Source organism: Lactuca saligna, chromosome 4 (genome assembly GCF_052625555.1).
Source record: "Lactuca saligna cultivar CGN05327 chromosome 4, ASM5262555v1, whole genome shotgun sequence".
NCBI classification, from domain to species: Eukaryota; Viridiplantae; Streptophyta; class Magnoliopsida; order Asterales; family Asteraceae; genus Lactuca; species Lactuca saligna.
The window spans coordinates 233,740,243-233,753,165 of record NC_136420.1 but is presented as its reverse complement, the minus strand read 5'-3'; the positions used below and the strand labels follow the sequence as shown (position 1 = coordinate 233,753,165).

Genomic DNA, 12,923 nt, shown 5'->3' with positions numbered 1-12,923 from the left:
GTGACCCATCCTAAATTTTTTTAATGAACTATCTTAATATTTTTGGCAAAAAAGAGTTTGCATTAATTTTATTTTTACAACCCCATAATCTATATTTTGATAGTCGAATATATTTTAAGGTATAATCCAATAATAATAAAATAACGTGAAAGACATCAACAATAGGCATTAGGAACGACGTTTTCTCTTCACTCATCAATTTCCGTTTCAATCTTTACAATCACCGATCACCATCAGCTTAGGAATAATCATTGATTAGTTGCGCTGGCAACCGCCCGTTCGATCTCAACCACAGCCTCCGACATTCGCTCGATCCAAACCAACAACTAGTATTGTTTGATAAGTTCATTTTCTATCAGTTTTATTCAAATAGTGAACCATATGGTTTTACGATCTAGACTCGCCACTAATATTGTGGTGAGACATGTTTTGGAAAGGAGTGAAGTTAAAACATTGAAGAGAGGTTTTGGAAGATTAGAATGAGATCTTATACGCTTCGTTTCAATTGTACACGTACATTATTCTAATAAAACTATTAAACCTTATTATACTTTAGTTTTAGTTATTTGATTATAATTTTTTGTATTTTAAAGAGCTTCACATTTGTTTTTGCTCCGTGCCTCAAATTGGTTTGGACCATCATTTAACTAAGCTTAGTTAAATAACAACCCTAAAAAAATAGAAAATTTATAATATCAACGGGGCTTGAATGTAAATAAAAAATAAGTAAGGGGCTGGAGTGAAAACTTTAATAAATACTCACACATGTGAGCACTATAAATTATACTTTCCTCCTGCAAATAATTCATTATCTCGTATATCGATTATCCTTCGGGTTTGTAATTGTCGATTTGTCGCCACCTACCCTCTATCTCTCTCTCTCTTGAAGGCTTACGGTTTCCTTGCAGCTAATTGAGGTATTTGTGGTTTCTATCAATCGATTGGATATGGAAACAGCAACTGCTCTTCGAACTTCTTTCGGTACCTGTGTTAGACCGTCGAATAAAGCCGATATTGGGCGCTCCCGCACGGGATCTATCGCTTTTGCTACTGTTTCGAATAAGGTATATCATTATACTACTTTTTACCAGATAAATTGAAAATTTATATGATATAGGTGAGTCTCTGTAGTGATCTTCCTAACGATCTACTGTTTTGATTTCTGTGGTTTTGTTTGAGAATATCAAGATACTGCACAGTGCATATATCTCAAGTTTTCGATTTTTAATTTGGAATTGGAAATGATTACTTCTTGAAATCAAAATTGATGAGAATTATGTTGGTCTTAGAATAATAATCTTCGATGGAATTGTAAAATAGTTTTTGGAGTTCTAATTGAAAACACCAATTTCAGTTTTGCTTCTTTCAAGAAGACTTAGGAAAAAAATCAAGAAGGGGGCGGGTAAGATGGATTTGGACTATTCTTAGGTTTAAAAGCAATTTTCAGTTTATATTGTGTGAATCATGGAAACCTTGATTGGCTGATATAAGAGAACAACGATCAAATACCCAATTTGATTTCAGCATAAGTATGGATTGCGTATATATGGAGCATAATCTGAAGTAAATTTGAATCATAACTACATTGAAACAAAAAAATTTAAAATAAAGATGAAGAATTGCTATATGGTCAATAAACAATGTAATTTTATTGATTTGTTATAGCAATGTTATCCAAGCGGTATTCACAATGCTATATTTTGGCACATTTTTTCTGACCTAACTGAAATTTCCTTTGTTTTGTTGGCTCTGCAGGGGTTCCTATCTTTTTCGCATCCCAGATCAGGACTGAAAAGTGCATCTTTTCAGAGTCAAAAGAAGAGAATCGCAATAAAGGCATCATTATCTTCTGATTCTTCTAAATCTGATGCGCCAATTGCCCCACTTGAGCTGGAATCCCCAATCGGACAGTTCCTATCACAAATTCTCATCAGCCACCCTCACCTCGTTCCTGCAGCAGTTGAGCAGCAGCTCGAACAGCTTCAAACTGATCGCGATTCTCAGAACCAAACTGAAGAACCTTCCGCCCCCACCACCGATCTTGTCTTGTACAAGTGAGTAGATTAAACTTAATTCAAAATTATTATGTCTTTTTGGTGTATATTTATAATGAAAACTTTTGTAGGAGAATTGCGGAGGTGAAAGCAAACGAAAGGCGAAAAACTCTCGAAGAGATTCTATACGCGTTAGTCGTACAAAAATTCATGGACGCGAAAATCTCCTTAATTCCATCCGTAACCCCGAAACCCTCCACACCATTTAAGACAATTGACTCATGGCCTACCCAAGATGAAAAACTCAAACTCATTCATTCCCCAGAAGCCCTAGAAATGATCCAAAACCACTTATCTCTAATCCTCGGAAACCGTGTCTCCGATTCCACATCCGTAGCCGAAATAAGCAAACTCCGTGTCGGACAAGTCTACGCCGCATCCGTAATGTACGGGTACTTCCTCAAACGGGTCGACCAACGTTTCCAGCTTGAAAAAACCACAAAAGTTTTGCCCGATAACTCGGAAGACTCTGCGCCTTGGGTGCCCAATGTCCACCCGGAAGTGGAAGTTCCAAACTCGGGCAGTTTCGGGCAGGTGAAAGCGTCTCGGTTGAGAAACTATGTGATGTCGTTTGATGGGGAGAGTTTACAAAGGTATGCGACGATTAGGTCGAAAGAGGCGGTGAGTATTATTGAGAAACATACGGAGGCGTTGTTTGGTAGGCCGGAGGTTGTGGTGACGGCGGATGGGGCGGTGGATTCTTCTAAAGATGAGGTGATTAAAATAAGTTTTGGTGGGTTGAGGCGGTTGGTTTTGGAGGCTGTGACTTTTGGGTCGTTCTTGTGGGATGTGGAGAGTTACGTGGACACTAGGTATCATTTCGTGGCAAATTAATGTTTTACTTGTAAGTGGCTGTCATGTTATTTAGATTGTATATATAAACTCTATTTTAGTGACTATACAGTTGATTTGGGATCTTTATTTTTTTTTTTTTGTTTTGATTGAACGTATTTCGTGATTAATCCTTTGTGTGATTTAAGATCGTAACATTTGTTTGGGTTAGTGCGGATAGTGATGGTTGTTTATCTTTACTTACACCTGGACTAACTTCAAATCGAGGGTCTTAGATCACAGACAGCTTCGTAGAATATTGTAATTTCATCCATTCATCTCATGATCATGATCATGATGATGATGGTCTTGTTTCTTTTTCTGGATAAAATGTTTTTTTTTTTTTAATTTTTGTGATTTGCATTTAAAAGAATCATATGTAGATGATTGATTGATGTTTTAATCAACAATCAAATGAAGTTATAATGGTTACCGCATAAGCTACAAATATCTACATTCGTGTGATACCAAATTTGCATTTAAAAGATCCCCATTATGCCATGTGGCATCTCGTAAGTCCAGAAATTTTTATAAGTGAAATACCAAATATGCATTTCTCTTTTTCCCTGCATTTTAATTATCTGATGCAATTCCTGATTTTTTGGGATTACTATCAATTATACCCGATTATTATAAGGAACAACTCTATAATTTCAATTTATTCCACAAGAAATTAGCACATAATCTTCTCTAATTTTGAAATTAGCATTAGAAAGAGATTCAAGGGCGCATTGTTTGAATCAATTACATCAAGGCATTTCCACTTTTTTTTTTTTTTTTTTTTTTTTCTTCTTCACACGTTCATCGTCTCCCCCTTACTTCTTTGTCCTCATATTCTTTGTTTACCAATCATGCGGGCTTCTTGGAAACTTTTACTTCTTTGTCCTCATATTCTTTGTTTACCAATCATGCGGGCTTCTTGGAAACTTGGACAAAGGAGGGTAGAGGACGAACAATACTTCATGAAAACAAAAAAGGTGATGACTTGCTTCATATATGAAGGTATTCCTATTGTTTTAATACAAGAACCTTTATTGTAATATTTTCTATTATCTTTACTATATTATTAAGGATATTGTCCATTTCTTGAAATTTAAGAGGTACTATACCTACTGCATAATATACAATCAATTTATTTATACCTTTTAATACTCCTATCACATTTTCGTTTTACAAATTAATTGCATTAAATATTCACATTTTTGTTTGACAAATTAATGGCATTGACGTTTCATAAATTGAATAAAAAAAGTAAACATACTATTTTTCTCCTCTGTCCTCTACACTTGCATTTTCCTTCAAACAAATAACAAAAACCCTATTTTGAAAAGCCGACATCGCACCTCATCCGCTTAACTCATCGTCATCATCACCATCGGTAGTGAATCACCACCCACTCTCCAACCTCGCACCACTCACTGTATCTGTATCTGTATCTGATCGCCGTCGCCGCCACCTACTGTGCTCTCGAAACACTTTTTTGGTGACAAGAAGCCACCACACACTCTCTTTATCTCCTCTGTCCTCTATACTCGCACCACTCGCTTGAGATTACTTCGAGGATTAGCAGCTTTCAGATGAGATCTAAGCACTCTATCAACCGTAAGTTTTTTTTTTTTTTTTTTTTTTTTTTTTAAATGCAAATTTGAAGTTGAAATTGTCATGTTCAAGAGAAATGAATCTGAAAAAGGGCTCAATGAAGATTGAATTTGATGTCGGAATTAACATGCAAATACAGATTCTTTGTTCCAGTTTTGATGTCAAACCTAGCTCTTTCAAATTATTACATGTTCGAGTGTCGTCTGTGTGTCTCTAGCCTCAAAACCCACGTTTGTATAAGGTCAAAATGCTTAAGGGTATCGATAGTCACCCAAGGCAAAGTTCTGTTTTTGAGGTTTCAACTTTGCTGGGATATTGGTTCTCTCAGAGTGTTAATTTGGTAATAGTAATGCTGAAAACACGTGTTTTATGAATTGCTGATGAAACAGGTGACTTTTTGAATTTGTTTGCTTGTTGCTCTTTTTGTTGAACCCTAACTTCAATTTTACAATAAGAAACAACCTTTTTGACTCAGAAGCGAAACTTTCTTTGGCATTCCTAGACCATGGTATACTCTTTTAAATAAAAAGAGTTAATTTTGTTCATGCACATTTCAGTAAATCCTTAATTGTACATGTAAAAAATGAAATATATTGAAAGAATAAATCATATGCTGATAAAGTAAAAAGAAATTGGTATTTAAAGCTGTATATTTTCAATTCAAGATGGATAATCAGTACCAGAGAGATGTCATTTCCAGCTTTCTTAATTTGATTGTAGAGATGTGGAGCTTAGGATTTGAACATTACTGATTATATTGTTATCTAAAATTCATCTATGATTTATCTAAACAAAAACAGTTTTATTGACTTTATCATATTCCTACAGGCGCTCAAAATGTGAGCTCTGAAAGGCCACTTAGGCAATTCGTTACAGCTAAAGACAAGTCAGTAGGTAGAAATTCAAAGGGTTGTATCACAATTTTCCACAAAGGGGGGAGGGGCATAACGGTCACAAAGAACAATTGACCTAAAACGCAACACTTCATCAGTAGGTGTAATTGAACGAATCGAATACGACCCAAATCGCACTTCACGGATCGTAGTGGTCAGATGGGTTGAAGGGCCAGTCGTTGACCGCCCAAAAAAAAGTCAACTCCCTCCAAAAAAAACTTCACCCCACCCCCTAAGATCCTACCCTCCATCTCCGTCAAAGGTCAGTTTTCATTCTATTCAATTCCCGGAATGTTAAAAGACAAAAATGTGGAATCTTTAAGGCCTAAAACAGATCATGTAGCGGTTGGACTTTCAAAAGGTAGTAGTGTAGCACCCAAGTCTTAAAAGCCATGAAAGGAAAGAAAAGCCCTAATTTAAGGGTCGACTCGGCGAGTCCAAGGAGGGACTCAACGAGTCCGAGCGGGATCCGGGTCTAGTGTAAGCGACCGACTCGGCGAGTCGGCCAAGGTGACTCAGCGAGTCTGGTCTGTGCATGGAAAACCCTAAATTCGGGACTTGGAGCCTATATAAATGTCTTAATCTTCTTCCTAGGGTTCCTTACTGCCTCTTTAGCCCTGGATATCAAACCCTAGCCGTCACATCTCCTAGTTGAGCCTTGGAAGGTGCATTAAAGCTTGGAAAAGGAAGGAGGAACTTGGAGGAACAAGAAGGAGCTATAGATCTGGGATTGTGAGTTCATTCTGAGCACTTGGAGGTAACAAATTAGTTCCTGGACCCTTTTTGCACCTAGATCTATGTGTGGTTGTTGGGGCTCTTTAGCCATAATGTTATAATTTTGAGTTAGAAGCCGGATCTGGAGTTGCTACTTCAGATCTAAGTGTGTTATGGCCTGGAGAAGCATAAAGTATCATCCATTAAGTCAATTTTGAAGCCCCTTTGGCCTTACACTCTAGTTTATGGCATATTTTGCCTAGATCTCCTTCTCTACACGTAAAGTTTGCAACTTTGGGAAGGGTGGATCTATAGTTTGGAGTCCATGCATGACTCAAAAATCCTCTGCATGTAAGGAGAACTGAAGGGACTCGGCGAGTCCTTTGAGTCGACTCGGCGAGTAGCATGAAGTTGTGGAGAAACTCGACGAGTGGGATGAACAACTCGTCGAGTCGTATGAAGATTGCCTTGGACTCGGCGAGTCTGTTCTTGGACTCGGCGAGTCAGGTCGCGAAACCCCAAACCCTTCGAGTTGTGACTCGACTCAGTGAGTCGGGTGGAGACTCAATGAGTTGGACAGGTCTGGACTCAGAAATCGGTAGACTCGGCGAGTCATGGACTGACTCGGCGAGTCAAGTCAGGAATGGAAGGAATCTGAATATTATGAACTCGGCGAGTAGGGTTGACCTGGAAGGTTGACTTTGACCAGGACTTTGACTTTGGACCAGGGTGGACTTGGTTGTCTTTCGGGGGTCAGTTTGACTCAGTGTTGCATTGATATTGGTAGATCGGGAAGCAAGGGGAGCAGAAGTTCCGTGAGTTGTCGGGCAGCAGGTAGTGAGGTCATCAGCAAGTTCAACCAGTGCATGTGAGTTTCCCTTTGTGTGAATGGGTCTAAGGCCACAATGCCGACCCATGTAGTTATGAGTAGAAGACCCGGGGGTTAGCCCTAGGCACAATATGCTAGTATTATTCTCAGGACGAGGTCCAGTAATAGCGGGCGGGTGCCCAAGGAATTGTTTATATGATAGTTATACTTGTTGTCTGTGTGATACATGTATGTGCCTGGTAGGGAGGCGAGTGTGGGCGAGGTCCCGTATCTCACTAGTAGCAGAGTGTGGATGGGGTTCCATATCTCATTAGTAGCAGAATAGGGGCGAGACCCGAACTAGAACAGGAGTGAGAGTGGGCTAGGCCCGTACCTCACTACCATTAGTAGCGTGGACGGGGTTCCATGACCCATCAGTAGCAGGATATGGGCGAGGCCCAAGACAGGCGAGGCCTTAGGACAGAACCAGTTGTACGTGTTAGTATGAAATGTTTATGTGTTATTATTTGTTGGCGGGCGAGGCCCTGTGACAGGCGGGGCCTAGGTAAAACAGATCTGTATCCGAGCGGGGCTCGAAGCCAGGCGGGGCTTGGAGCGGCGGGGCTGTTGTAGCGGGCGAGGCCCGAGGTAGGGGCGAGGCCCAAGGTAGTGGGCGTGGCCCAGTATGTACAATATGTGGTTATGTATGGTATGTGGTAGGGTGGGGAACTCACTAAGCTTCGTGCTTACGGTTTTCAGTTTTGGTTTCAGGTACTTCCGGTAGCGGAGGGAAGAGCTCGGGGTGATCGCATGGCACACACTATAGATTAGACAGCCTGGGAATGTTTACTCTGATAATGAACATGTATTTTGAAAACTTAGACTCACGTTATGTTTTGGAATGATGACTTTTCTTTAAGTAATGATTTATTAAAAGAAATTTTTGGTCTTAAATTTTGGGTCGTTACAAGTAGGATCTTAAGTAGTCAAAGTCAAAGTCAAACGGGGAACCACATGAGAAATGTTAAGGATGTTTTTTATGCTTTTTCATCTTCAAATGGGGAAAAAATACATGATGCTCCTTCTTCTCTTGTGAACGTGTTGGGTGTTCCAAGAATGGCGGTGGCAGGGGAAAAACCGGAATTTTTTGTTCCAAGAATGAAAGATGATGTGAAAGAGAATGAAAGTATGTTGCTTAATGAGGTAAGAAGGTGGGATAAGGATAGTGTTGTGTGGGGGCATAAGATGAAACGAAAAGCAGTTGTTTCTTGGGGGAGTTTGAAACAAAGGAGGATTTTAGGGGTTGTTAATGAGACAGAGTCAAAGTCAAAGGTGAGAGAAAGTGAAAAGGTGGAAAAAGATGGGAAATTTGGAGTGGATCGAGCTCCTGTGAGTTATATATTGGCTACCTAAGTGTCGATTTATCTGTTACCTGTCTGTTGTGACAAAAAAACAACATAAATCATAATTATACTGAAAAAACAAATTTTTAATCGGGTTTGTAATAGAGTGTACATTTATATATTATTATTTTACCATTTGCACAGTTTGACATAATCGGGTTTGTAATCAAGAGTGTACATTTATATATTATTATTTTAATTATACTGATAATTGTTTATATGTAGTGAACTATTTGTGCAAAAGAATTAATCGTCTCTAGAATTTAATTTTTGAATAAAATATCCGCACCCGGCGCTCGACGCGGGTAAACGGCTAGTTATCAAATTAATGTGTATTGGGTCTGATGTTGAATCCAAAATTTGTGCCTTCTTTTGTTATGTATAGAGACTTTCTGGCTTTGCATGTTATTGATGAGTCTATCTTCGGTACAGACTGATAACAAGATTGCTTTGTTATTAAGACCATCTAAATTTGTGCAATTTGTTGATCCCTATGTATTAGCAAATTGACGAGATAAATGGAAATCGAGGTATGGATACTAATTGCTTCCTGGTAAAAACGTTAAAGACGATGGGGTATTCTTTGTAATATTTATATAACCATTAACATGCATCAAAAATGATTTTGGGTGGTTGCAGATACCTTGCCTCTCCTCATAACCTAGCTTTGAATCCATCAATCACTCTCTGTTTTCATGTAAAGGAACTAATGCTTTATGGGTCTCCAAACTGCAAGTTCATGTATAAATTAAACATCTAACCTTCATCATCACTGATTCCAACATCGTTCATGTGAGGTTTGACGTACTAAGTTTACTAAGTTTTTTTGATTTTCAATTTTTTCGTGATGAACTGCTAAAGCAACCACTGGTGATCCTACCTGAACCGCCAAAGAAGAATAATCCACAAACAAACGATTAGTGCATCTGGATAAATTAGTTTTCCTAGTAGAGGTTGAGAGATGAAATAATGGAGTTGAGAGTTTAAGAATGTATACTAACCCGCTTTGTAGATGTTTTTCCATTCTATATGATGAAGTGTACAAGTACTTAATTAAGGCCGTCAGGGTACATTGGAAACTATTCAAGACACAAAAAACACAATGTTTATTAAAAACACAATTACAATTCAACGAAATCCCAATGATGATTTTGTTATTTATTCTATTGGTTTAAAAACCAAATAATTTTTCTTATGGGGTTACACTGGTATGGTATGAAGCAATATGATTTTATTATTCATTTAAAGTTTTTACAAAACATTTCATCCATATTTTGACTTGAATTACTAAAGCATTTTGTTTTTATGTTTTGATGCCACTAAACCATATTGTTTTATGTACATCATATACAAATCATAATAGTTTATAAGGCTTAATAATATGCATTTGATACCGGTTGGATTAGGAATTGTATCATCACAAAATCCAAATCTTTTAACGAAACAAAATTGAGAAGAAAATTATTGATATAGGATACCCTAAGGTTTAGTAGATGAGTAAAATTTTAGAAGTATAATGTTCTACAAAACACAGTGGAAAAGAAAATTCTTTTCTTTTGCACAATAGATTTTGCAATCATCATTTAAATGTTTATCATTCTGCAAACTCAAATTACAGTTTTTACTTCCCAAATAGTCCCATATGGATCCATATCAGTAAGTTACGTATTAATAAGAGTTTGATTTGGTATAAGTCATGACTTGATGATTCATAAATATGTCAAATAAACTGAAATGTGAAGTTTATTAATTTTTATCTTTTTAACAAAAGTAGGATAAAAAATAGTATTTGTTTCTAATTTGCATTTGAAAAACATAAATTTTAATAAAATATCATATCAAATTTCCTTTACATTATACGGTTTCGTTTGCATAACCACTAATAAAATTTATGGCTTTTTTTTTTTTTTTTTTTTTTTTTTTTTCAAAAGGAAAGTTAAAGAACTAATAGATAAATCATATAAAGTATGTTATTTTATTACTTAAGATACTCATTTGTAATTTCAATTATTTCTTATATGAATATATGGTTATATAATTCTTGATTTTTACATCTATTTAAAATTATCACAAAATTTTTACTCCTGATTTTATTTTTTCAAACAAAGGTTATACAACTCAGTATATTTTAAATAACTTTTAAACTTATTAATACATTCTATTATTAAATTAGTTATTTACAAATGACCTTTGTCGTATATATATATATATATATATATATATATATATATATATATATATATATATATATATATATATATATATATATATATATATATTGTTTGTTTGTTTTAAAACATATTATATGTTATCATTATTCAAATTATCTTGCTATTTCTTGTATACCTGCTAGATCATACATATGTTTTTACTGCAATACATATAAATAAAAAACAGCAAGAAGCTGCACCAAAAAAAATCAAGAGTACAAGAAGAAGAGAAAATAACAAAAAAACAAAACCAAAATCCCATCAGTAAACTAGAAACACCACATAGCAAAAAAAAAAAAAAAAAAAAAAAACAAATAGTTGTAGCCAGAAAAACAAGTATAAGAGAAACAAAATTCAGCAGCAAAAAACTTCCAAGGTGAACAAGGAATCACAAATGAGGCATGCAACAATATACTTCTGAAGGACTACCAAGAATAGAAATGAACTTAAACAACAACCAACAAGCCAAACTATGAAACCTCCTTCAAACTAATTTGACCATATTGACCATATTGCCCTTACGTAATTCAATTTCCGCCCAAGATTTATTTACTCGCAAAAAAATATTTAATCCATTAAATGAGAAGTTTATTATCTCAATTCATATTTTGCCGAAATGATCTCATAAAATCAATATATACATTCTTCTTGATAAAGGTGATCGTTGATAATCGGTATTTATTAAAATATAGTAGGGTGTATGGCTACGTCATCACCATGTTAATATCATATAGTTTAATATACTCAGAATTAATATAATTTTATAAATATTTGATTTTTCATTACCATTTTTTATTATCAATATTATTATTTTATTTTTTCTACGTCGTGATTTCCAAAAGTTGTAACCTAGTTATGGTATATTTTAATCTTGATCCTATACAATCATTGATAGCATAAAACGATTATAAGTAACATGTGCTAGTTACGTACAAGCCCGATCCTCATATTTTGGAAGCCGGAAAAACTCTAGAAAAATCCCTATATTTTGGGAATTTTTTTAATAAAGTCATATTTTTTTTTTGAACAAAAAAGTCCCGACTATTTAACTTTTTGAATAAAAAATCCAGAAAACAGGTTAATTTATTCACTTTAGTGTTTTTTGACATGTTCAATAGGTTATGAGACAAAATCGTTAGTTTATTCACTTTAGCCATTTCGTTAAAATTTATATATAATATAGAAACGTATTTTTTACGTATTTATATATGTTTTTATGTATTTTTAAAGTTTTTATATGTATATTTTACGTATTTTTATGTATTTTAAATGTATAGACATATTTTTTTAGGTATTTATATGTATTTTTAGTATTTTACATATTTTTTATTTATTAAGTATTTATATGTATTTGTTCATATTTATGTATTTCTTAAGTTTTTTTATATAGATATTTATGTATTTTAAATGTATAAACGTATTAATATATATTTTTAAGTATTTTACATATTTTTAATGTGGTATTTTTATGTAATATGTTTTTATATGTATTTTTATATATTTATGTATTTCTTAAGTTTTTTATATAGATGTTTATGTATTTTTAATGTATAAACGTATTTTCTTTTACATATTTATATGCATGTTTAAGTATTTTACATGTTTTTATGTGTTTTTTTATGTATTACGTTATATGTAATTTTACGTATTTATGTAATTTTTTTTAAAGTTTTATATATATATTTTTATATATTTTAATGTATAACTGTATTATTTTTACGTATTTATATATTTTTTACTTCAAGTCGTTTTCACCATTTCATCTAAGTCCTACACCTTCTTCGAGTATGTCATACTCGAGATGGTTTTCCTACATATCCACATATTTTAAGCTTTCCCATTTGCTTATCTTGAAGTTAAACATCGAATTAAAATACAAATTAATAATTTATACACATAAGAAAACTTCACCAGTCTCGTGTGGTGTAACACTCAGAATCAGAAAGACCAAGAAAGGAAAGGAAACCCCTAAGTCAAAGGGGTCAACTCGTCGAGTCCATAGGTGAGCTCTACAAGTTGGAGCTGGTTCTGTATCGGGATATAAGTGACCAACTCGGCGAGTCGGCGGGTGGACTCGGCGAGTCTGGTTTAGATGAGAGAAGCCCTAATCTGAGGGTTTGCACCCTATTTAAAGGACCTTATGTTCTCTCCTCAGTCCCCCTTGTCGGCCAGAATGTGTTAAAAAAAGAGAGACTATTTTGCCATTATCCATCCCATCACTCATGCTGTAACGTCATAAAATTGCCAACAAAAAATTTTCATTTTTACAACCATTAAGACATGAGTAATTAATTTAGATTTCCAAAATAACGTCGTAGTCTCAAACGATTACATAACAAAAGATAAAATAGATTCCCCGAGTGTGTGTACGATCACGCTGGCGCCTTCCCACGGTCCTCACTCGTACCTAA

The 12,923-nt window shown here is 35.0% G+C and overlaps 2 protein-coding genes and 1 pseudogene across 2 annotated transcripts; all 3 read left to right on the top strand.

Annotated features, from left to right (window-relative positions):
- The first annotated feature begins 807 nt into the window (after positions 1–807).
- On the top strand, positions 808–2,975 carry LOC145043398 (UV-B-induced protein At3g17800, chloroplastic-like). Its single transcript, XM_078992035.1, has 3 exons — positions 808–1,064; positions 1,756–2,054; positions 2,126–2,975. The coding sequence occupies exons 1-3, from the start codon at positions 948–950 to the stop codon at positions 2,886–2,888; spliced, it is 1,179 nt and encodes a 392-aa protein (XP_078848161.1). The 5' UTR covers positions 808–947; the 3' UTR covers positions 2,889–2,975.
- A 761-nt stretch (positions 2,976–3,736) lies between these two features.
- On the top strand, positions 3,737–5,764 carry LOC145040535 (large ribosomal subunit protein uL2mz, N-terminal part-like; annotated as a pseudogene).
- Positions 5,765–7,913: 2,149 nt separating this feature from the next.
- LOC145040534 (large ribosomal subunit protein uL2mz, N-terminal part-like) lies at positions 7,914–10,242 on the top strand. Its single transcript, XM_078988449.1, has 2 exons — positions 7,914–8,288; positions 10,234–10,242. Exons 1-2 carry the CDS (start codon positions 7,914–7,916, stop codon positions 10,240–10,242), a joined length of 384 nt encoding a protein of 127 aa, XP_078844575.1.
- Positions 10,243–12,923: the final 2,681 nt, after the last annotated feature.

Bases quoted from the DNA above. Each gene is read 5' to 3' on its own strand.
- LOC145040534 (XM_078988449.1), top strand. From the start codon at position 7,914: ATGAGAAATGTTAAGGATGTTTTTTATGCTTTTTCATCTTCAAATGGG.
- LOC145043398 (XM_078992035.1), top strand. From the start codon at position 948: ATGGAAACAGCAACTGCTCTTCGAACTTCTTTCGGTACCTGTGTTAGA. The intron at 1,065-1,755 runs GTATATCATTAT...TTGGCTCTGCAG, and splicing joins TTGCTACTGTTTCGAATAAG to GGGTTCCTATCTTTTTCGCA. The intron at 2,055-2,125 runs GTGAGTAGATTA...AAACTTTTGTAG, and splicing joins ACCGATCTTGTCTTGTACAA to GAGAATTGCGGAGGTGAAAG.